A 26,074-nucleotide genomic window follows, 5' to 3' on the forward strand; every position below is an offset into this window, starting at 1 on the left:
TAATCGGAATTTTCTATCTAGACCAGACTTGTTTTGTAAGCTTTAGCTGTAGCTTATACCTTGAGGCAATCAGCTTTGTCGAAAACTGTGTAGTCTATTTTTGCAGGGCTTGGGTTGACAGAAATAAATATATTATTGAAATTATGCATGTTGTATTGATATAAAATGGTAAGGTAGAAAAACAGCAATTTATATATTTTCTCTACGAAAAAATTAAAAGAATTTTTTGTTTAATCTTGTTATTTTTAATAACAATGTTTGAATATACTTACAGTTTTAAGTAACAAAATTTGAATAAAAATATGAGAAGATTAACTATATTTGCAGTTTTATTTATTTTGGGAACACAAGGTAAGGTGGATTTATTCAATAAAATATTGAATATCTGTCTTATGTTTTTCAATTTAAACCTTTAAAAAGGAAATCACATATTTTTAAAATTATTTAAATTTTTAGTAATTAACGGACAAGAAGATTGTCCACGAGATTCGTCTAGGGTTCCAGAAGGACATATTTGTAGAAAAAGATGTACGACTGGTGCAGAGTGTAGAGGATTACTTAAAGGATGTTTTTGCGACCCAGGATGCGGATTAAGCTGTTTTAATCCAAGTACTTTTTTTTCTTGAACATTGTTTAAAATATTTTAGTTTAAAACTAACTGCGTGGCACAAGCGATTTTAAGCTAATATCCAACAAGATACTTTATATACTATTCTCTGTGATTTTTGGTTGATTGCTACATTTTAATATCGTATCTCTTGCGAAATGCTATAAAATGTTGATAAACAATGCTTGTAATTCTGTTTTAACATTCTTTTATTTTTAAGATGCAACCTGCAACGAATTAGACCCATTTCTAAACGGCGAAATAACAGGCGAGCGCACCTTCAACAACGTTATAACATATACGTGTGATGACGGTTACTTCTTAGAAGGTGTGGAACGAAGAGTTTGTTTGTCGACAAGACGCTGGACTGGCGAAGCACCGACTTGTGTTCGTAAGTTATTTGTTGTTTCAATGATACGTATAGGTGGTACCTTATAAATAACTTTATACGCGTAACGTAAAAAGCTTATTCTGCCTTGACTGAAACGTTGTACTGTTTATTAGGGCAATGCAATTAATCTTGTGGCTTATCACGTAAATCTGGCCGGAGTTACGTGAACAAACCTGTTTTATTTGCTTTTAAAACTACTATTATATTAAGTGTTTTAACTACAGTTATTCTATATCTGTATAAACTCATTTAAGTAGCCTTACAGTTGACAGTTACCGCGGTTTCTTGCAAATGAAGTCTAGCTTTGATAAAATACGTACCTATTTATAGAAAACAGAGAATCAATTACACTTTCGATCTAGTGCCAAACGGGTTGCTTTATATTTAAAATATTAAGTAGCCTAACAAAAGTATCGAATTGATACTAATGAAATATTAAAACGTTACCCTAAACTGCTTGCTTAGTTTAAACTAAGTGATATTTTTGATTTTAGAGGGGTGTCTTTTGCCACCACGAATTAATGCGCCTTCCTTTCCCAATGCTGACCGAACTAATTACAGAGTTGGAGAGGAACTGGAATATATATGCCGATCGGGTAGGAATTAATTAAATGCTACACTATGAAAAGTTCAACTCTAAATACATAACCTTTCAGTATGTAAACACGGCAATGTAGAGTGGTGGTTAAAACACTGGGCTTACCTACACGAGTTCCTGGGTTCAATCCCCATTGGTCTCATGTTGTAGCATCCTTGAGTAAGGCGCTATAATATAACAAACTGCCTGGGTGGACAATCCCGATATTGGGTAGTTTGTAAAAAGAAAAACTATTCTGATATTAGGTAGTTTGTAATAAGCCTTTTATTTATATAATGCACAAAAAAAAAATTTTAATTTTTTTAAAAAGTGTAAATGTCCTTCTTTCTGATACTTAATTGTAACTTTAAATTTATATTCTAATTACTTGGATCTTTAGGTTACGTATCTGATGGAAATCCAAATAGAACTTGTCAACCAGGAGGTATTTGGTCACCACTAGAACTTCGGTGCAATAGAAGTCCCTGTCCAGATCCTGGCAATGCAATAAACGGCCATCGAAGAATAGAAAGCGAAGATTTTGCGTTTGGAGATAGAGTATTGTATTTCTGCAACACTGGTGCATATAAAAATTTTATATTCAATATAAATTGTATACGGAAAATCTTGTTGTAAAATTTAGCACTAGTTTCACTTGAAATAAATGCTTTTAATCGAATGATTTACTTGATTTACTGTAACCTTTTTTTAATTTTTAAAATAACATTTTTTCTGAAAAAAACAAATAATGTATAGCAAATAAATTTATGTCTAGTAGGTAAATTAAAAAAAGAATCCATTTTTTGATTATAACTACTTTGTTTTTTGTTATTTTTAGGTTATGAAACCAACCAGCGGACTACTCACTTGACTTGCGGAACTGGTGGAAGATGGAGAGGAACTATACCAACATGCAACAGTGGGTTACTTATTCAAATTTCTTATACTTTAAACGCTTGGTTTATTAAAACTAAGAAAAGCAAAACTTGCATTAAACTTTAACTAGTGTCTTTGGAAGATTATATTGAATTGTTTAATTAAATCTCTTTAATACACCTTATTAAAATAATACAATGTCCTTTTCCTTACCCTTACTTGATTTTTTAATTAAAAGAGGTTATTTTTATTAAAACATAAACTTAAATTTTTACTTTAAAATTTCCACTATGTTTCAGTAATCAGTTGCCCCCCACCAATAGCTCCAGTTAACGGTCGAGTTAATGACATTGGAATAGACTACACCTACCAATCAGAAGTCAAATATATTTGTGATTTGGGTTACAAGTTAGAGGTTCAGTTTGATGGGGTCTGTAATGAAAACCGGACCTGGGGGCCAGAGCCAAAATGCATTGGTAGATTCAAAATTCAATATATTTTTTATTGGTAATATATGTAAAGCAAAATTGGTAGCACTTTTTTATTGAAATTGTGTTATTTGAGTAAATACAATTTCAAATTTATTATTAAATGTATTTAGAATATAACTAGCTATACGTTTTTTCTATTTTATTCATTATCGTCGTTTTTTTTATTAAAGTTGACAGCAGTTGTGATTTCGAAAAAGGAGGTCCAGAATCGACTTGTGGTTTCATCAGTGAAAATCATGACTGGACTCGAGAATTTACTGATGATGTTCCCAATGGCTTTAGAGGTGAAACTACCAAGTTTTGAAATTACAAATAGTTGCTGTCTAAAATTTTAACAATACCACCCAAAAAATAATCGATAAATTTTAACCTTTTTTTTATTGGTCACTATTATGTATATTAAGTTTTTTATCGATATGCTTATTGACCCATTTTTTATCAGGTTTTGTGCAAAAAACAAACTTTCAAAATGTCAGAACAAACACAATTTCCACCCTTCTTTCTCCGGTTCTAGCAGGACGAAAGTGCATTAAATTTTATTACAATCTAAATCGGTTACGCAGAGGTGATAAGTTTGTTGTGAACGAAGTTACCAACGGAATAAGGTATGTCCTGTTTAGTTAAAAGATTTTTCAGACAAACTGATTGTGGGTATATTGTTTTTTTTTATAGGAGAGAAATATGGACGGCAAGTGAACGCGAAACAGAAGAAACTTGGTTAAACTCTGTCATAATAGTTAACAAAAGAAATGATTATCAGATTGAATTTAATGCAAATCGTGGAACCAGATCAACCCCCCCAGCTATTGTTCTAGATGATATAACAATTGATGAAGATCAAAATTGTGGTAACTTTCAAGTTTATTTGCAATTTTGTTTTTTAAAACATTCGTTTTATTTTCTTACTCCTTTTATAATCTGCATATACTAACTAATTTATAATTTATAGAAACAAGATGTTCAGAAAACACTTGTGGAAGAAATGGAATATGTCGAAACAGAATTGACAGAATGGAATGTATTTGTAAGAGCAGCTACATTGGAGACCGTTGTCAAACAAGTTTGTAATGTTTTTGATTTTAACCAGCTAAAAATGATATTCGTCTATATTCTTTTTCAGATGCTACATTATTAACCAATGTGTTTTTAGGACTTGCTTGTACTATTCCTGAACCACCCGTTAACGGAAGATTGGTAGATTTAACAGCGGGTAATTTAATTTCTGTGCGTCAAGATGTAACTTATGCCTGCAATCAAAATTTTGTATTGAGAGGAGAAAGAAAATCTAAATGCATCGCAGGCGAAACGCTATCACCGCCCAAACCAACCTGCGAAGGTAAAATAAAATATTTTTAACTCTTATAAACTCCTGCTGAGCCAACACTTCAGCAGCTTAATTTTCAAGCAATTATAACTCATAATATTTTAAATTGCCAAATTTAACTTGAAACTTGGTGGGAATACCTAATATTACTCTATGTTTAGACCATAGAAACAAACTTCACAAATTGGAAGTAAAGAAGCACAATAAAAGTATTTTTAACTTCCTTAGGCGGCTGTGTTGTTGGACCATTGCCAGTCAATGGACAGATATTAAATAATCGACCAGGATCTGTTGTTGAGCTAGGTGGCATGATTAAATATGGTTGCAACAGAAGATATTATATTACTACTCCCAAATATGCTACATGCATGGCAGGAGGAGTTTGGTCAATGGACACACCAACATGTGAAAGTACGGTTGTTATTTTTTTATCTCATGGCGAAATACGTAATGTTATATTTAATTTTTAATTGATCATAATTTAAACAAAAATAAAAATATAAGTTATTATTTTATCAACTAAGATACGAAAGTAAATCCAGCTTAAATATACCTGCAAGCCGTTGTCTGTGCAGAATAACAAACTAACCAACAAAACTAAACCCTTATTCTAGTATGTCAAATTTTAGCTGGGTACATTTACGCAAATGTGTTCATATAAAATGATTTGGCATTTAATTTATTTTTTTTTTCCTTTATTTTGTTTCAAATAAAACACCACCTTAATTGTCTTGTGTAACTGATGTAATGCTACACAGATCGAAAATGTCCGGATCTAGAACTTCCTGAAAGAGTCACCGTTTCTCCCGATATAACGATTTGGCTTTTTCCCCGAGTTGCTACATTTTCATGCCCAGATGGATATCAAATATCCGGATCTTCTACCGCAATGTGTCAAGATGATCGGACATGGTCTAGTGACGAACCGACTTGTATTAAAATGGTTGCAGGTAATTAAGATGTTTATCAATTTATTTGTCATTAATATATATTTATTGTTTTACATATGATTAATGTCATTCTTTAAAACTTAAAGTTAACTTAATATTGACCGGGAATTTTAACTCGTTTCTTAAATTTAATTTGTATTTATAATATTTAGAAAGAGTTGTTCCAAAAGTTTCGTCATGTCCAACTGATTATGTTTCTGATTCGCCTAATTGTTATAAAATTTATAATGAAAATAGAAGCTATCTACTTGCACAAAGAAAATGTTTCGAACAAAAAGCACGACTCGCTATAATTCGCAGTCAGCAAATGCAGGACAAGGTGTTGTCTTACATTTTACAAGAAGACAGAGGTAGAAACTGGCTTGGTCTCAGTGATATTTCGGAGGAAGGAAATCTGGTGTGGGATGACGGCCGCAAGTACAATAACTCACAATATTCAAATTTCGTCTCAAATGTTCAAACATCGGTGAATGTTGACTGTGCTATAATATCATCACAAACTATATCATCAAGAGAGACGGAAGGAGTTGGAAAATGGGACCATTCAATATGTACTCAAGGAAGTTCCTTTGTGTGTATTAAGTTTGAAAGTTCAGTTACACCTGTAAATTTTACAATAGTTAATGGCTTAAATTTATCTTCTGCTTCTGGTGTTTACAACCCAATTCCTGGAACACTTTATAGTGGTGCGCCGGTTTATGAATTGCAATCTGAGGGCAAAAAGTTTTATTTACATCGAAGTAAATATAAAGGCAGTAAGTTTATTTATGGAATGCAGTATTTCTGTTTTTTTTTTTAAGAAAAAATATAAACTTATTAAATTGCATTAACGTTAATCAGGGTATTTTTATCGACTGGGGTCTGCTCCATGGGCTACTACTATGGAAAATTTGATTTTTATTTACACTAATCAAACATACCCCCAAAGTATTGAAAATACTTGGAATTCTGACAGAGATCACCCACAAAGAGTCGGGGTCAATGTCGAAGTGGAAATTAATGTAATCGGTAATATTCAGTTTAATTATATAGAAAATATTTATAAAATCATACTTATCAAATAAACACAGTATCAATTTAAACAATGTTTATCAAGACTATTGCCAAAATAAGACCATTGCCAAATAATTTTATTGCCATAACAAGTAACTGTATTAAAAACGTACAAATTTAAGATAACCTGCAAAGATCAAGGTTTTTGTTTATTATTATTATTATTATTAGGAAGTTGGGCTGAATGGACAATGTGGAGTTGCAGTGTTTCGTGTGGAAGTGGTACACAGACTAGAAGTAGAGTTTGTCGCGACCGAAATGGAGTTGGGACGATTAGGTGTCCTGGAAGTTCAAGACAACAAGAACAATGCAACCTAGGTGCATGTCCCAAACGTAAGTAAATAATGTTGGTGTATTAAAAAATATTTAAAAAGACAGCAAAACAAATTTAAAAATTAGTGAACTTTATTATTATTTTTTTATATTTTATCTCATTATTGCAGAGGTGGGCAACCAAACCGTTAATGCGTTAATCGTTGATTAACGAAGTTTACTTTTTCGTTAAAATTTAACGTTTAAGTTTAAAAAAAAAATCATAATCGAATCTCTTAACTTTCGTTACATAGATGTGCTTCCGTTAGATAAAGTACGTAAGTACCAAAAATGTCTTAAATATACGAATTTTAGTTCATTGACATCTTACGATTTAAAAAACGTTGTTTTCTAACAGAGTTGCGCTACAAAAAACAAATAGTCGTTATAGTATAAAAGTTTAATCAAAACTTAACTTTAATAAGCAGATAGACCTTTTAATTTAATAAATTGTATCTATTGTTAAAACCTTTTAAAAATAACTCGCATACTTACATCGTAAACGGTGGCGTAACAAATTAAAAAATGTGACGCAATTTGCTTTAGTTTTTATTTGCTTCTTATTGCGCCGTAATAGTATGCCTGATTATTAAGACTTTAAAGTTTAATTGTACAGTCGACAATCTGACAGTAGTCTTTATAGCGTTCTTGGTAACTTATGATACATTCGTATTTAAGTAACAGTTTAGTTTTATCGAAGTTCACGATTTAATTAACGGAACACCCGTTATCGAGGTTGATTTTTCAAGTAACGGTGCCCACCTATGCATTCTTGTTCAAGTAACGGTGCCCACCTAAGCAAGATTTAAACACTTAAAAACCCAAATATTAACAATTTTTTTACTAATATATAAACATGTTTTAAGTGTTATCGGTATTATAAAGTACACCCTTTAAAAGCCATAATAAAATAGTATTAAAGTAAAAACTTTGTTATTATTGTTTTACCTAAATTAATAATTATTTTCTTAGGAGAATGGAGTAGCTGGGTTGGAAATACTTGTTCGGTTACTTGTGGTTCTGGAGTAATTAGGAGAACAAGAAGATGTCTGGGATCAGATTTAGTTGGAGCTGCATTTTGCGAAGGAGCTAGTTCAAAAAGAGATCCTTGTAGTTTGTCGCCATGTATGCCTGCTCCAGCAGGTAATTTAACAATACAACTAATTGTTCGTAAATATAATATTCCTGCGGATTGGAGGCCTAAAAGTTTGGATTCTATAACCGCAACATAGGCAAACTTATTTTTCTAATCTTGGCACTTATGCATGAGTTTATTTGGTTTTAATAACACAGCTTTTAATATTACCTTAAGATAATTTTCTAAACAAGTAAAATATATTTTACTAAACAAAAATATAAAAATTGTATAAAAAAGTCGCTAGAATAGTTTAAATAAACTGTTCTTTTTTATACATCTTACCACTTTAAACTTTTATGTTCAGATCTCACTCATTTAATTTATTATGTTAAGGTGGTAGTACTTGGTCTCAGTGGTCTGGTAGCAACATGTGGTCGCAATGGTCCGGCTGCTCTGTAAGTTGTGGAGGGGGAAGTCAATTAAGAACCCGAAATTGTGTTGTGGGGACAGAAGGTTGTGGGTCAGGTGAACTTGTTGGTACCCGAGCATGTAACAGCAATTTGTGCGCAGAAAGCAACCGTAAGTTAATTACAAATACTTTTATTTTTTTGAGCAAATTAATTATGTTTTTCTTATTCAATCGACATTTTGTTTGTTAAATTTGACTTAGTACAAAATTTTACGTTTAAAGCGGCACCACAACAATGATGTACTAACCAGTTTCCTTTGTTTTTAATTCGATCAGTTGTTTATAATTATATGGTGAGATTAAAGTTTATTAGGCATATGTTTTATAAACAAGTGACATAAGAAGCTAAATTTTGAAAATACAAATACTTTTCTTAACTAAATTGTTACTTTAGTTAATGTTCAAGCATACTATTAATCTGTAATAGTTACAATACCCAATGCAAATTATGTAGGTACCTGAATGTTAAATCGTAAAATGTAGAACTTTTTATTTAGTCTTAATTGTTCGAAGTTGGTTTTACTATTTCTTATGTTTGTTACTTTCCTTAGAAACTATATTTATATAATACATTGTGTCATTTAAAAACAAAATTTAGCATATAAAGAATTGTCTACAAACCAATGTTCATTCAAAACGATATGTAAAACATTAATAAAAATGTAGCTAGTTTTAAACATTTTGATTTCAGGAGTCGGCAACTTTGTGTACACTGTACACCGAGCATCTGTGACATTTAGTACCGCGAGACGACGTTGTCAGAGTAATGGGGGTGATCTCGCAATCATCAAAAATCAAAAAGTTCAAGATATTTTAGCTAATTTAGTTCAGCGTAATCATCCGAACCCATCTCGTATATTTAGCCCGTTTTATTATGTTGGAATGCAAAGGGACAATAATAACATTTTTAGATGGTTAGATAACACCATCGTTCCTTTAACTTCAAATGATGGTTTTCAAGCCTGGCAGCCTGGAGAACCAAATATCTCATTAGAAAATTGTGGTGCTTTAACAACAATAGGAACGTGGTTTGATGGTGTATGTTTTTTCAGTGGAAACTATGCTTGCCAAAAAAGTAAGTCAGTAATAATTTTATTTTTTTAACCAATTTTTGTTGCTCTAATATTGTCTAGCCTTTGGCAAAAAAGTAATAAGTTTGCTTGACTGAAAGGTTTAAAAAAATGATAAAATAAATCAAATAAATTTAAACTTAACAATGCCACGTTTAAACTTTAGAAACAGATCCATGTGAATCAGAACCGTGTGGAGAAGATGGCATGTGTACAGAGACAGATGAATCTTATTTGTGTCAATGTCCACCTAACAAAAATGGATCAAATTGTGAAGAGTGTAAGCAACGAAGCGTTTTGTTAAAATTACTATATATATAAATAGACTTTTGTTGTTTAAGATATAAAAAATGTCTGTGATCTTTAATGTCACTAAAAATATTTTTGTTAGCTAAATTTAAAAGTTAAAATTTTATATATTTTAGAATTTAATATAAAGGTATAATATGTATTTGGTGTGTTGTGTATTAATATTATTTTTTTTATTTAAGTGTTGTGTGCAAATCCTCCTCTAAATCCAGGCGTGGAAATTATTAGTTCGGATATGTACCACCCAATTGGTACAATTCTTTCATTTCGTTGTTCAAGTATACTTAATGTTATTTTGGGAAGTTTTACCACGACCTGTCAATCGGATGGTACTTGGAACAGACAAACTCCTACATGCGGTATGACAACAGTTTATTCATTTGTTCATATTCTTGTTATGAATTTCTTTGTTTGTATAAATTTTTGTTTAATTGTTTATTATTTATAAAAATTTTGTTTTGTGTAAATAAGTTATTTTTTAATACTGTTATTATTACCAGTTTCACTAAATACTAATTAATATATTTTAATTTTAAAATTTAAAGATTAAATTTTCTGAAATTTTAATATGTTGTTGGTATTATTATTTTGTATGTTGCTATTTAAAATGAAGATTTAACTCTAGCTAAATATCGTTTAATCATTATTTTATTTTTTTTATAAAATAACGAATCAGTGTGAGTTTAACGCTTGAATAATTTAATAGCGTTCTGGTCGCCATCAAAAATCGTCCTTTTCGCTGTCTATTAAAGTAAAAAATATTGGTTGAAAATTTAAGTAAAATGTTACAGTATAAGTCAAAAATGTGTAAATTTTGTTTTTTTAATTGTTTTGTTATTATTATATTTTAATACTCGTTTAATTACTAAAAAATTAAGATCGGTATTTTGCTTTTAAATTTAGTTTACTTTTCTATTACAATATCAATGAATGCGTGTTCGTTTGTTAAAATTAGGTTTAAATATAAAAAAGTTCATATTTAAATTTATAATTTAATTAATAAACCTACTAAATAAATTATATTTATAAAAAAGAATCAAACGATTTCGAACCATATTTTATTTATCTAATAAATCTAGTTTTAAAATGTTTTTGTTTAGGATCTCCAAGATGTCCAGAATTAGTTAAGCCAGCAAATGGAAAAATCGTTCTTATACCTGACAACATGCCATCAATTGGTTCACAGGCATTTTATTTTTGTGATGAAGGATATGCTATAGAAGGGGGGAATTTGATCCAATGCGGAGAGGATGGGCAGTGGGATAACTCCATACCGATATGCAAAGGCAAGTAGAAACTAATAAGTTGATCAGCTTGAGGGTTATGTATGCTTTTTTCCACTAAGCATGTAATATTGTTTGAGTTTTCAGATTGGATATTTGCTGAATATTTTAAATACATTGGTTTAAAAACCTATAAACATTTTATTTAAACTTGATCCATTGAACTGTTTTTTTTTATATTTATTGAGGTAAAAATTTTTAATTATTGTTGATCTTAGATAAACCTTGCGAAATTTTAACGTTTTTGGTTCCAATTGGAGTTCAGATTGAAGGGGTACATTCTGCACCTGGGTCATTTGATTTAGACTCTGAGTTAAACGTTTCGTGCATAGACCCAACAAAAACATTAAATAAAAACTCGATTCTTCGATGTGGAAATGGCGCACAATGGATTCCAAGATATCAAACCTACTCTTGCGATTAAACATAAAGCTACTAATTACTTTTATACCGTAGAACTAACTAAATCGCATTCGAATAAGGCTATCTTCATTTTTCAAGAAAATGTCTAATAAAATGATTTGTATACTTTATTATATTAAATAATCAATTTACAAAATATTTAAAATATTTAAAGAAACATTGAACTCTATTCCGTACGAACTGTTATACCTTCGCAATAAATTTTGCAAAATGTTTTCTTTTTAATATTAGTTAAGCCAATGCGCGACTATTTAAACCCAGAATAAAATTAGCTGTAGCTTTTGTTTTACTGAAAATTTTTGAGAAATGATTATCTTGAATGTTAGTTAGGCCAATGCGCGTCTAATAAAATTTAAAAATTTGGGTTTTGAGATTTTATCAATATTTAATAAAAGTGTCATAAATTTTATGAATATAAATTTTTTCAAAAAATGTTTTGTAAAGAAGTTAATTGGGCCTGAGCAGTTTTAATAGAACAATTATTTTCCCATTTAAAAATTTTTATTTTTTCTAAAAATTTGTATGCAAAATCATTGGCCAAAAATATCACGTGACCTTTTAATAATAAAAATAAAAGTTACTCAAATTTTGTTTCACTAAAAATTTTTACAAAATGTTTTAACTTGAATGTAAGTTAGGCCAATGCGCGTCTAATAAAATATAAGATTTGGGTTTTAATTTTTATCAATCTTTAAATTTTCATCAAAAATAATTTGAAATCACGTTAATTGGATCTGTGTATTTCTAACGCAACATTTTTTTTCGATTTTAAAATTTTTTCTTTAATTCGTATGCAATATCATTAGCAAAAAATATCACGTGACTTAATTATATCAAAAAAAAAATTAGCTTAAACTTTTGTTCCACTGAAAATTTTTGCGTCTAATAAGATATAACATTTTAGGTTTTGAAATTTCATTAATTTTTTGATAAAATCGTCATAACTTTTATCAATTTTAATATTTTCAAAAAATATTTTGTAAACAAGTAAATTGGACCTGTGCAGTTCTAACAGCACAATTATTTTTTGATTTAAAACTTTTTTTTTTAATTTATATGCAATAGCATTCGCCAAAAATATCACGTTACCTAATTAAACCCAGAATAAAGTCTGCTGTAACTTTTGTTTTACTTAAAATTTTTGCGAAATGTTTTATCTTGAATGTTAGTAAGGCCAATGCGGGTCTAATAAAGTATAAAATTTTAGGTTTTGAGATTTTATCAATTTTTAATAAAAGTGTCATAACTTTTATGAATATTAATATTTAAAAAAAATATTTTGTAAACACGTTTATTGGACCTGTGCAGTTCTAACAAAACAATTATTCTTTGATTTAATTTTTTTTTGATGTGTTTTCATGGTGAAAATAAACAAACGTAAAAGAAAATTCTCTGTACAGGACTATCAACATTGGCATCCGCAACTAAATGACCAAAAACATGACACAACCAGCCTTTTTCTGAATCACAAATTACCAATTAATTGCACGCTTTTACAGACACAAAACCTACGCAAATGACAAATTCAATAATTAATAAAAATACTGAAACTGAGTTAGAACGTCTGTTTCCTTGCTTGCGACCTCGAAATCCACACATGAGAAATGTTTTTGACAGGTTGCAAACGTTTATGGACTCTAAAAATTGCCCTAAGGAAAGAACAAAGAGCCTACCTCAGCAGTTTGATAAAGCTGAACTGTTTTACTTGGGTTGGTATTTTAACAAGAATAAAAAGTAAAGTTTTAAACATGCATTTAGCTTTGATTAAATGCAATGTAATAATTTCTTTATACGTAGAATGTTTAAGGTAAGCACGATAAAGTAAAATGTTGGTATTGCAAGTAAGTAGTTCCCAAAGTGAGCTTAACAACTGTTTTAATGCAAAAGTTTCTAACAGCACTTTGTTTATGTTTTATAAACGCTCTCAGATGCGAGTTTTTGTTGCAAAAAAAAGATCAGGATTTGTTAAAACTGTAGTAAGTCAATTTTCTAACCTTAACGACCTACGCGGAGTGCACCAAGTTTTATGAATTTTAAGTAAATATAAAAAAATGCTTTTTTACATCCAGATTCAACAAGCTTTGAGTAATGTAGCTGGTTTTTATAACTGTAGATTTTACAACCCAAAAATACTTTGCGTTATTTTTTTTTATACTGTAGTAAAACAGTCTTAAACTTGTTAAATACGATTTTAGTCCAACTGCAAACCTAGAATATAGCGAACAAGCAAATAACCGCGAAGCTAAAATAGCAGAGCGAGAAAGAACCGCTAACAGCGACATTCAAACATCACATTTGATTGAAAAAGCAAGTCAATGGGTTTTAACAATGTGCACATTCAAAAAGTGTTACAAAAGTATACAAAAAATTCTTCAAAGATTATATAAGCGTTTGTGTTATTTTATATAACAAATTTAACCCCAAAGTCTAATTTGTTTATTTACATGGGGTAGTGAGACCAGCGGATTACCGTTCGAGAACTTTAGCGAAATGTTGGATAACTTGCCTACTAGAAACTGAAACTATTTTTTCCGAGACTAAACCACACGAAAATCCAATATCAAATGCATTTCAGGAATTACAAAGTCTCGAAAGATCTAGGCTTTGTCGCAACTGCCATAATCAGGCTAGTAGCGTTTTATTTTTTCTCTGCGGTCACTTGGTTTGCTGCCAGAATTGTTTAAAAAATGTTCAAAAATGTTTGCTTTGCAAAACTTCAGTGAAAGAAAAAATAAAAGCCTTCATTGCATAATTTTTCAGCTATATAACGACCGACATAAAATTTAATTGCTGACATAAAAAAATGAATATAAAATTAAGGAAATAAAAAAATCGTCGTTGTATGTCTACAATAAATAAAAATATGTTTCGTTGTTTTTTCTTTTAATTTTAAAATTCTCAATAACAGTTTTATTTTAGTAAAAAGGATCTTCCGTTATACCTTAAACTAGATTTTTTTAGTGTGTTCAGAACCCAGCGTATGGCTTAAAAACGACGTGATATCAATTTATTTTAGCGCTGTGATAACACAAAAATCATATCCAATTAATAACTATTATCCTAATATGTTTCAGCATTAAATTTTAAAATGTGCAGTTTATATGTTTTGTATTTGCTAGAAGTTTTTATTAGGCTTTACACGCACCCATGTAATTTACTTTTTAAGTTTTTTGTAGTCCTTACACGCACCCATGTAATTTAAAGCTGAAATCCTAATAAATTAAATATTTATTTTTAAAGTTTTGGTCAACGTCAACTAAATATTTTTCACGTTTTTTTTTTAAAGTGCGTCCACAGCTAGCTAAAAAAATCAAATATAGAAAAGTTAAAATCGAGTATTTTAATGTAAAGGTTTAAATTTTGCATGCTATTTGAAGCGTTGTTTATTTTATTTAATTCATAAATTGTGAACGAAATTACAGCGCACTTTTACTACTCAAAAGTCAGTTGTCGAAAAACGCTGTAGTTTTAAAAAATTTTATCAAAATTAATCTTTAACAAATTACCAAAAACATAAAAATTTAAAGTTAGCTTTATATACTAAAATTAAGAGTAAACAAATTTTAAAAATGTGTTAAGTTTATAGAAATGTATATATGAAAAAAAACTGTACATAAAAATATATATCATAACAGTGCTAAAACTAATTTTACCCTGTGTTGTTTTCGGTTATTATAACAAGTTAATATAATTTTTATCATAATTTTATTTAAACCAACAATGTACACGTACACTATAACTCCATTGGTTTGACAGTTTACTTTCTTCGCAATATTTTTGTTTTATTACCAAAATGCATTATCTACACAAATATTTAAAGTTTTTTTTTTATTTAGCTTAGAAAACACAAACTATTATTTAGAAAAAATATGTCAATTTACGATGAATAAATTTTTTTAATACTATATTTAGTTTAATTATTAAAACAAATTTTACTTGTTAACTTTTTTCACCAAAAACCACAGCACGTATTTATTTATTTTTATTAATGTTAAAATTTTTTTTTTGTACTTTTTATATTCTGTGTTTTGCTATAACAAAAATGTTTTGCTATTAACCTTTAGGTATATGTTAATAAACCACAAAAGCAGCTAAAAAACAATAACTTATGTAATTTTTATTTCGATAAATTTACAACATAAGTAAATTTATTAAAAAAAAAATACATGTTAAATTTTTAAAAACTTTAAAAAATTAGGTTGTTTAATATTTTACAAACAAAATAAACACTATTTATTTTTTAACACAAAAAAAAAAATATCCATTAATAATGCCACCCAGCTTCCTTCCTCGCCGAAGAAAAATTGACAAAAAAAAATTTTTGAAGCGTTGCGCTTTGTTTTTAGAGAGAAAAAAGTTTAAGTTTTTAGATAAAACATTTTTTTTGTTGAGTTTAAAAAAAATATAAGTTTTTAAAAAAAAATTTTTTCGAATTTTTTGCATTTTGAGAAAAAAGAATAGAGTTCTAGGTTTTCTTTATTCTTAAAAAAATTTTTGGGCTAGAGTTTTGCTAAAAATGTGCTTTGCCCTGATTTGCAGTGGGGAAAAATTACGGTTAGTTTTCTAAACAAAGCCGCGAAGTTTTTTTCAATCAGGACATACCTTATTTGGAAAAAAAACTTGCGGTTAGTTTTCTGAGAAAAACCGCCAAATTGTTTTCGATCGGTACATCCATTACTATTAACATGAACCTAGGTTGCATTGTTCTTGTTGTCTTGAACTTCCAGGACACCTAATCGTCCCAACTCCATTTCGGTCGCGACAAACTCTATTTCTAGTCTGTGTACCACTTCCACACGAAACACTGCAACTCCACATTGTCCATTCAGCCCAACTTCCTAATAATAATAATAATAAACAAAAACCTTGATCTTTGCAGGTTATCTTAAATTTTTACGTTTTTAATAAAGTTATTTATTATGGCAATTAAATTATTTGGCAAATAGTGTTATTTTGCCAATAGTCTTAATAAAAATTGTTTAATTTGATACTGTGTTAATTCGATAAGAATGATTTTATAAATATTTTTTACATAATCAAACTGAATATTACCGATTACATTAATTTCCACTTCAACTTTGACCCCTACTCCTTGTGGGTGATCTCTGTCAGAATTCCAAGTATTTTCAATACTCTGGGGGTACGTTCGATTAGTGTAAATAAAAATAAAATTTTCAATTGTAGTAGCCCATGGAGCAGACCCAAGTTGATAAAAATACCCTGATTAACGTTAATGCAATTTAATAAGTTGATATTTTTTGTTAAAAAAAAAAGAAATACTGAATTCCATAAATATACTTACTGCCTTTAAATTTACTTCGACGTAAAAAAAACTTTTTGCCCTCAGATTGCAATTCATAAACCGGCGCACCACTGTAAAGTGTTCCAGGAATTGGGTTGTAAACACCAGAAGCAGAAGATAAATTTAAGCCATTAACTATTGTAAAATTTACAGGTGTAACTGAACTTTCAAACTTAATACACACAAAGTAACTTCGTTGAGTACATATTGAATGATCCCATTTTCCAACTCCTTCCGCCTCTCTCGATGAAAAAATTTGCGATGATAATATTGCACAGTCAACATTCACCAATGTTTGAACATTTGATACAAAATTTGAATATTGTAAGTTATTAAATTCGCGGCCGTCATCCCACACCAGATTTCCTTCCTCCGAAATATCACTAAGACCAAGCCAGTTTCTACCTCTGTCTTCTTGTAAAATGTAAGACAACACCTTGTCCTGCATTTGCTGACTGCGAATTATAGCGAGTCGTGCTTTTTGTTCGAAACATTTTCTTTGTGCAGATAGATAGCTTCTATTTTCATTATAGATTTTATAACAGTTAGGCGAATCAGAAACATAATCAGTTGGACATGACGAAACTTTTGGAACAACTCTTTCTAAATATTATAAATACAAATTAAATTTAAGAAACGAGTTAAAATATCCGGTCAATATCAAGTCAACTTTAAGTTATAAAGAATGACATTAATCTTATGTAAAACATTAAATATATATTAATGACAAATAAATTGATAAACATCTTAATTACCTGCAACCATTTTAATACAAGTCGGTTCGTTACTAGACCATGTCCGATCATCTTGACATATTGCGGTAGGAGATCCTGATATTTGATAACCATCTGGGCATGAAAATGTAGCAACTCGGGGAAAAAGCCAAATCGTTATATCGGGAGAAACGGTGACTCTTTCAGAAAGTTCTAGATCCGGACATTTTCGATCTGTGTAGCATTACATCAGTTACACAAAACAATTAAGGTGGTGTTTTATTTGAAACGAAATAAAGGAAAAAAAAAATAAATCCCAAATCATTTTATATGAACACATTTGCGTAAATATACCAAGCTAAAATTTGACATACTAGAATAAGGGTTTAGTTTTGTTGGTTAGCTTGTTATTCTGCACAGACAACGGCTTGCAGGTATATTTAAGCTGGATTTACTTTCGTATCTTAGTTGATAAAATAATAACTTAGATTTTTATTTTTGTAATTAATGATAAAAAAATAACAACCGTACTTTCACATGTTGGTGTGTCCATTGACCAAACTCCTCTTGCCATACATGTAGCATATTTGGGAGTAGTAGTATAATATCCTCTGTTGCAACCATATTTAATCCTACCACCTAGTTCAACAACAGATCCTGGTCGATTATTTAATATCTGTCCATTGACTGGCAATGGTCCAACAACACAGCTGTCTACGAAAGACAAAAATACCTTTATTGTACTTCTGTACCCCCGATTTAGGAAGTTTGTTTCTATGGTCTAAACATAGAGTAATCGGGTATCCCGACCCAGTTTTAAGTTGACTTTGGCAGTTTAAAATATTATGATTATAACTGCTTGAAAATAAAGCTGCTGAAGTGTTGGCTTAGCAGGAGTTTATATATGTTAAAAATATTTGCTTTCACCTTCGCAGGTTGGTTTGGGCAATAATAGCGTTTCGCCTGCGATGCATCTATAAATTTTCTTTATCCTCTCATTTTGATTGCAGGCATAAATTACGTCTCAATCCACAGAAATTAAAATACCCGCGAAAATAATTTTTACAATAAAAACTTTACTTACGTTTGAGACATGCACCTAAGTTACATTGATTTTGTTGTCTTGAACTTCCAGGACAAAAAATCGTTCCAACTCCATTTTGGTCGCGACAAATTCTATTTCTAGTCTGTGTTCCAGTTCCACACGAAACACTGCAACTCCACGTTGTCCATTCAGCCCAATTTCCTTAAAATCATTAAAATACAATTGTTTTGCCAAACTAATTCATATTTACGTTTTTTCTGTTTAAGGTAATTTAAAATATCTCGGTAGCTAATATTATATTTATAAACTTATAACAACATAAAAAGATCTTCCAATTTTAAATAAATATTACCGAATATATTAATTTCCACCTCCACTTTAATTCCGACTCCTTCTGAATAATCTTCATCAGAATTCCAAATACTTTTAACATTTTGAGGGTATGTTTGATCAGAGAAAATAAAAATAAAATTTGTAATATTAGTAGCCCATGGCGCAGATCCAAGTTGAAAGAAATGCACTGTTTAACATAAAAGTTATTTGGTCAGTAAATAATTATTTTTTTTAAATAAAATAAATGAATAAATTTCAAAAACCGACTGACAGCCTTTAAAGTATCTTCGAGACAGATAGAATTTTTTGTTGTCAGATAGTAATTCATAAACCGGGGCTTTGTTGTAAAGTGCTCCAGGAATTGGGTTGTAAACACCAGAAGCAGAATTTAAACTCGTGCCATTAACTATTGTAAAATTTACGGGTGTAACTGAACTTTCAAATTTAATACACACAAAGGTACTTGGTTGAGTACATATTGAATGGTCCCATTTTCCAACTCCTTCCGCCTCTCTTGATGAAATAGTTTGTGATGATATTACAGCACAGTCAATATATCTTAATGTTTTCACATTTGATACAAAATTTAAAAATTGTAAGTTGTCAAGTTTTCGGTTGTCATCCCATATAAGATTTCTCTCTTCCAAAATGTCATTGAGTCCAAGCCAGTTTCTACCTCTATCTTCTTGTAAAATGTAAAACAAAACTTTGTCCTGCATTTGTTGACTACGAATAATGGGAAGTTTAGCTTTTTGTTCTAGACAAGTTCTCTGTGCAGATAAATAGCTTGTACTTTCGTTATAAATTTTATAGCAAATTGGTGAATCAGAAACATAACCAGTTGGACATGACGAATCATCTAAACCAACTTTTTCTAAAATTTACAATTATTTTGTTATTGATCTATATTTATATTCATAACATTTTAAATTCTTATTATCAACTTTAATTTTTATTAAACTAACAAACTTGACATTTAAAGTCTCTTACAAAAAAAAGTAACAAGAACCCAAGTTTGACATTTTTCTTAATAATTAACAGGAAAAAAATACTTTTGTATACTAAAACCACTTCGATTAAATCAGTTTTATAATTTATTTTTAAATTTTAGTTTTGCAAAACAAACAAATATTTTTTTTCTTGACTTACTTGGAAGGAGCAAACATGGCAACAAACGACATAAATCTAGTTTTCTATTTGCGCCTTCGCATGATGCAGCTCCAACTAAATTAGATCCTAAACAGCTTCTTGTTCTTCGAATTACTCCCAATCCACAAGTAACTGAACAAGTACTTCCCACCCAGTTACTCCATTCTCCTAACACATATTAACAATAATGTCAAAAACTTTTATGCATTTAGTATTATTGTGTTTTGTTTAAAATATTTGCGCAATAAAAAAGTCGACAACTTTTATTTGTCCTTAAAGAATAAGTTCTGAATTTAAAAAAGTGAAAAAAAAACCTAAGGATCGACAAATCCACACTTTAACGCTATGACTTTATAAGATATCAAATTAAATGTGCATTAGAAAATTACTTTAGTTTATCTTTTCAAGTAAAAGTAAATGATTGTTTATTTAAATATTTAAAAAATATTTAATCTTTATAAAAAAGTTAATAAACCAATAATGAATTTATTAATTATCTAGTTTAATATTTTAATTTAATTTAACTTACGTTTAGGACAAGCCTCTAAGTTACACTGTTTCTGTTGTTTTAAACTTCCAGGACATAAAATAATTCCAACCTCATTTTGTTCGCTACAAATTCTTGTTCTAGTCTGTGTTCCATTTCCACACGAAACACTACAACTCCACATTGTCCATTTATTCCAATTTCCCAACTTTTCTAAATAAATAAATATATTCCTTTTATTATGGCAATATAATAATGATATTGCGAACCAAAAGATTTTGGTCATCCAACTACTTAATTTTTTGTTTTAAATTTGATGCTTAGGTTTTACTTTCGCAGGTTGGTCTTGTTGATGAAAAAGTTTCTCCCCAAATGCAAGTGGATGTTTTCTCCCCACTAAGAACATAGTCTTGATTACATGCATAAGTTATATCTTGACCCACAGATATTAAACTACCAGGCGACAATTCGACCAATTTTCCGTTAACAGGTGGTTCAGGTACAGTACAAGCAAGTCCTAAACAAATATATTATTTTTTCATCGTTAAATTTTTATAAAATATTAATTAGTTTTTATTATTTGATTAAAAAATACAAACTTGTTTGACAACGGTCTCCGATGTAGAAGATATTACAAATACATTCCATTCTGTCAATTCTGTTTCGACATATTCCATTTCTCCCACAAGTGTTTTCCGAACATCTTATTTCTATACATAATTACTTTGTTAATATATCAAAATATTTAGCAAGGACCGTAAAGTACAATAGGTGATTCAAATATACAAATTTCGAGTGTTAAGAACCAAAATCGCAAATAATTTTAAAAGTTACCACAATTTTCATCTTCATCGATTGTTATATCATCAAGAACAATGACGGGTGAAATAGATCTGGTTCCACGGTTTGCATTAAACTCAATCCGATAATTATTTCTTTTGTTAATTAAAATGACGGAATTTAACCAAGTTTCTTCAGGTTCGTGTTCGAGTGCCGCCCATATTTTCTGTCTGGAAAAATATTAAACCAACAAATTCTTTGTACTAATATTTTTATTGATGCTTCTACCAAACAGGGCATACCTTTCTCCATTGGTAACTTCGTTCACGACAAACTTATCACCTCTGCGAAATCGATTTAATTTGTAAAAGAATTTAATGCACTTTCGTCCTGTTAGAACCGGTGAAAGAAGAGTGGAATTTGTGTTTGTTCTTGCATTTTGAAAGTTTGTTTGTAATACAAATCCTGTAAAAATTATTTAAAACTTATAGTTTTTGTTAATTTTTCGATTCTGTAACGGTTTTAAAAATCTAAAACAACTGTTAAGTTAACAAGATCCAAAAATATTAGTGTCAGCAGAAACCCACATGGATTTACAAAAGCATTTATTGTTACATCCTCAACAAAAACGCCCAAAACTCGTGAAACATTTAATTCACAAAATTTTTAAAGGTCATGAAACTTTTAATCAAACACAACTTTTTACAGCATGCACAACAAAAGTTTTAGTTTGCCCTAATTCCATCGGCACAAGACGAAACACAAGGCAATTTATCAAGTAAGTTGAATATAAACCACACCTTAAAATACTCTGAGTAAAATTGCAAAACCAAAACTACCGTGAATATTTACAATTAAAATAAATATTTGCGTAGTTCGTTCTTTTTTACCTTTTGAGTCATTGGGAACATCTCTTATAAACTCTCGAATCCAGTCATGGTTTTCACTGATAAAACCACAAGTCGAATCAGGACCTCCTCTTTCAAAATCACAACTGCTGTCTTTAACATTTAAGAACCAAGATTAAATAAATGTAATGCAATTATATAATAAAATCAATAATATATTTGCAAATAACCTAAAGACGGTTTTATGTGTATCTAAAAACTACTGAAAAATACACATTTGCCGTCAGCACCAGTTTACTGACTATGTATTAAAGCATAGATATTTTAGTAACTAAAATAAATTGTTTAGCTATTCCAGTTAGGTGATGTCAGTTTAGCAGTAAGTGCAGTCGTTTTTGTTATTAATATAAACTAATTTTTAAATTATAAAAATGTACCCTATTTTTTAATAGCCTAGTTTCTAAATTATAACCTGAGTTTTAAATATAAAAATGTTCTATAAAAGATAACTTACAAATGCATTCTGGTGCTTCGCCACTCCAACGTCTTGTAGACAAACAAATTCTTTGATTTCTTCCATCTAGGATATATCCTGGTTTGCAAGTATAGGTTATAACATGGTTGTAGGTTCGTTCGCCTGTTATTATTCCATTTGGAAATGGCTCTACTTCATAACATGCCGCATCTTAAATAGGTAAAAAAAAGGATTTTTACAAATCTTATACAAATATTTATTTTTAAGAAAAAAAGATAATAAAAAACCACACAGTGTGGCATATATTTAAAAAGAATATATATTTAAATAAAATAATAACTTTAATGTTAAAAAATTTTTAACATAACATATCTTTATTGGTTTTGTAAAAACTTTGTTAAAGTTGATTGTTGTTATCATATTTGATCTTTTTTTAATTTTAAAAATATTTTATTATAAATAAAATTGCAAAATAACAGATAAGTCTTACTTTGGTTAAAACAGCTAAATCCACATCCTCCGTCGCAAAAACATCCTTTAAGTACCCCTCTACACTCTGCATCAGTCGTACATCTTTTCCTACAAGTATGTCCTTCTGGAATCCTAGATGCATCGTAAGGACATTCTTCTTGTCCGTTAATAACTTAAAAAGGATTACTTTAAATATTTGGCCTTCAAATAAATAATAACGTGCTTAACTATATGATATTAAATAATATATCATTTATTTGTCGTATTATATATAAAAAATATTGCTTTAGTGTGGTAGCATTCTTAAGAAATGCCTAAACACAAAGCAAACTTATACCAAATTTAAAAGTTAATCAAGCAATATAATCAGATTAACAATATCTAAAACCCAAACCGACACTTGGAATCGTAGTCGTTTAGCAAATGTTGCTTTTTCTAGAAACTGTACCGTAATGAAATTGCTACATCAAGAATAAATAAATAATTTAAAAAAAAACACAAGTGTTACCTGGTATTTTCATTGTCCAAACAAAAACAAAAATAATCAATAATCTCATGTTTGTTTATTTTTTTTCTAAAAAAAAAATAATATATAAAAAAAATATATTGTCCGTGTTAAAGAATTTTAATTTATGTAAAAAATTATAACTCGTAACCACCTTACTAACAATTTAACAGCACATTAAAATAACTTAAATTTTATTATATGTAAATTAGTTGTACTAGTTTGATTGCAAAAAAAGTTTTCTAACAAATCGACTTATTTGACAATAAGCAAGTAAAATTTTCAAAAACCATTACTGCAAATTGATTGCTGTTATTTAAACTACGTCCGTAGCAAAAAATTTCAATTCTCGATCAAGTTAATTTAAAATCTATGCAATGCATTATACAAAAAATTTTTTTACAAGTTTGTATATTATTGCGATTTTTTGTTTATCGTCTACCCGAAAGCCTTAAGCGTATAGTTAAATGACGAAATAAAAGTTTTTCGCCTAAAGTGTTTCTTTAAAAAATGGCAAAAAAGTTTTTGTTTTAAGTAAACTAGATAAAAATTAAAATCTCAATTTATTATCTTAGTTAGATCTGGTTAAAAATACGTCGTTTCGAATTACTTGATGAAATATGCGCTTGAAAAAATATTGAAAATAAAAGAATAATCGGATTCAGAAATAATTTGCATTTATGTAGTTATCTTTAAAAACGGTAATTCTATTTTTTAATCAAATCACAAAATTGACATTCCTCATTTTGGCAATTGTTATTGCTAAATTTAAATTGGTAAAGGACTTTTCCAGAAAACATAAAATGGTGTTTTAATTACAAAAAACATACTATTTGATGAAAAAAACTAGCTATGTCACTTAGATATAATTTAATTTAAAAAGAATCCCAATTTGAAACAGTTTTGGGTTTCTATTGATTGTTTTATAACTATTTAAGCTTTAGTGCAAATAATGCCGAATTATTAACACGACTTAAACATCGATAAAAATGAATTTAGATTTTGTTAAAATTTTTGTAAGTGACGTACAAAATAATATCGATATACATTGTAATATGCATATAGGCATATACAACAATTGTTTATCATAACGTTTATATCTTTGTTTAGGTTTATCGCACATCAACAAAAGCAATGAAAATGTATGCAATAAATGTTACATTGAAAAGTGACAAAATCAATTTCGTGATTTAAAACATGCCTAAATATTTATATAAAAACAATATGGTAGTATAATACCTTATATGTTATACAAAAACGAGTAAATTGTTTAAACAAATGACCTTCCGTCACCACCGTATTTAAATCTCTAAACCTACATGTTCAATGACGTGTTTACATAATTAAACTTACCTTTGATTTTATAAGTCATCTTAAATTACTTGCTGGTGTATTTATCCATATGTTGTTTGTTTGGTATTAATAAATATATGCATATATATATACTAGGAACGGCTAGCAATCTTTTTTTAATTTATACTAACGACACAATACGAGCTTACTTCTGACATATCAATCCCTTTGCATTGGATTGATATAAAATATAAAGCCGATATTTGTTTTAAGGTTAAGGAAAAACAGTAACGGTAAAGAAGGCGCGTGTTTTGGTACAAACGCGTTTAGGCAATTTTAAACAACTTCGAACCAGGCACTGTAACGTTAAAATGTAATCAGTGCTTTTATCGCCGGAAACTTAAAACAAAAAACTAAGACAAAAATTACACTTTGTTCAAAACAAACAAAAAGTTTTTTTTAATACAAAATCTGTTTTTAAAGTGAAAAAATAACACGTATGATATCTATGTATTATCTTAATTATAAAATATTTATTTACTGCGATTATAAAATAATAATAATAATTGTGTTTATCAAGTTAGGGTTAAATATTTATATTGAGAGTAAATATAGGTTTAGAGTATGTATATCAATATATTTTTAAAAACACTATAATGTGAAACTTGCCCAATTATGTAGCTTTTAAGTTTATTTGCAACTTGCTTACATTTTAGTAAGAACGGTGGCTAAACATTTGAACCCCTTTTACATGAACACCTTACATTAAATATGATAAGTTTAATATGCAAAATAAAAAAATAGAGTAACATTTTCAGGCATTTGTTTTAATTGTTTTAATGTCTGACAAGACGAAACAGTTTGAATTAAATAGTTAACATTAATGTTTTCAAAAAGTTAACATTAATGTTTTTATGTGTTTTTAAATCTGTTTGAATCAAATAGTTAACATTAAAGGTTTTATAATTAATGTTTTTTTGCTCGGTTAAAGTTAAAGTGTCAAACGCCGTGCATGCATAATCAAACTTACATTCTCTTTTATAAGTTCTTCTAACACGCTCGCAAACTTTTAGTTGGTGTTAATTATTATATATATACTAATAAAATTAGATCAACATACATCTACTTTTTTAACAATATTAAAGCATTTGTGGTAAAACAGGCTCTTAATTTAATTTTAATTTAATAAGGAATCCATAAAAACTTAAAGCAGGCACTTCGACAATTCAAATGTAATCAGTGCTTTTATTGCCTCCAACAAAAAAAGGTTTATTCAGTGTCTGCATTTTTATAGGTCATCAAATTTCAAAAGTTTTTAAAAACATTTTTTCCTTGGTGTGGGCATTTATTACATCTGTATGAATTATCGAGGTTTTAATATAAATATTCATCGCGATTTTAAAATTATAAAGACCTGGTCATAATCGAGTTGAAAATAGGGCTAGAAATAAAATTTATTG

The 26,074-nt window shown here is 29.1% G+C and overlaps 2 protein-coding genes across 3 annotated transcripts; one reads left to right on the forward strand and one right to left on the reverse strand.

Moving 5' to 3' along the window:
* Positions 1-272: 272 nt before the first annotated feature.
* Positions 273-11,547, forward strand: LOC145743922 (uncharacterized). Of its 2 annotated transcripts, XM_082561994.1 has the most exons (24): positions 273-351; positions 457-609; positions 828-998; positions 1,493-1,594; positions 1,976-2,155; positions 2,414-2,494; positions 2,751-2,927; positions 3,113-3,226; positions 3,385-3,547; positions 3,615-3,790; positions 3,892-4,002; positions 4,093-4,278; positions 4,495-4,677; positions 5,025-5,216; positions 5,369-5,971; positions 6,057-6,224; positions 6,441-6,602; positions 7,554-7,724; positions 8,053-8,238; positions 8,820-9,203; positions 9,365-9,478; positions 9,690-9,866; positions 10,608-10,793; positions 11,009-11,547. In XM_082561994.1, exons 1-24 carry the CDS (start codon positions 303-305, stop codon positions 11,212-11,214), a joined length of 4,395 nt encoding a protein of 1,464 aa, XP_082418120.1. In that variant the 5' UTR covers positions 273-302; the 3' UTR covers positions 11,215-11,547. The 2 variants fall into 2 exon arrangements, with proteins under 2 accessions (XP_082418120.1, XP_082418121.1); XM_082561995.1 differs by lacking the exons at positions 10,608-10,793; positions 11,009-11,547 and having other exon boundaries at positions 8,820-9,211; positions 9,371-9,478; positions 9,690-9,847.
* A 4,357-nt stretch (positions 11,548-15,904) lies between these two features.
* LOC145742508 (uncharacterized) lies at positions 15,905-24,693 on the reverse strand. Its single transcript, XM_082560282.1, has 18 exons — positions 24,675-24,693; positions 22,836-22,988; positions 22,385-22,555; positions 21,913-22,023; positions 21,325-21,487; positions 21,077-21,252; positions 20,842-20,952; positions 20,574-20,759; positions 20,285-20,455; positions 19,756-19,923; positions 18,878-19,480; positions 18,626-18,793; positions 18,313-18,474; positions 17,760-17,942; positions 17,271-17,462; positions 16,516-17,118; positions 16,246-16,433; positions 15,905-16,051 (listed from the first exon to the last, which is right to left on the reverse strand). The coding sequence occupies exons 1-18, from the start codon at positions 24,691-24,693 to the stop codon at positions 15,905-15,907; spliced, it is 3,675 nt and encodes a 1,224-aa protein (XP_082416408.1).
* Between the last annotated feature and the right edge of the window lie 1,381 nt (positions 24,694-26,074).

This window comes from Corella eumyota, chromosome 2, assembly GCF_963082875.1.
Source record: "Corella eumyota chromosome 2, kaCorEumy4.1, whole genome shotgun sequence".
In the NCBI taxonomy this organism is placed as follows: Eukaryota; Metazoa; Chordata; class Ascidiacea; order Phlebobranchia; family Corellidae; genus Corella; species Corella eumyota.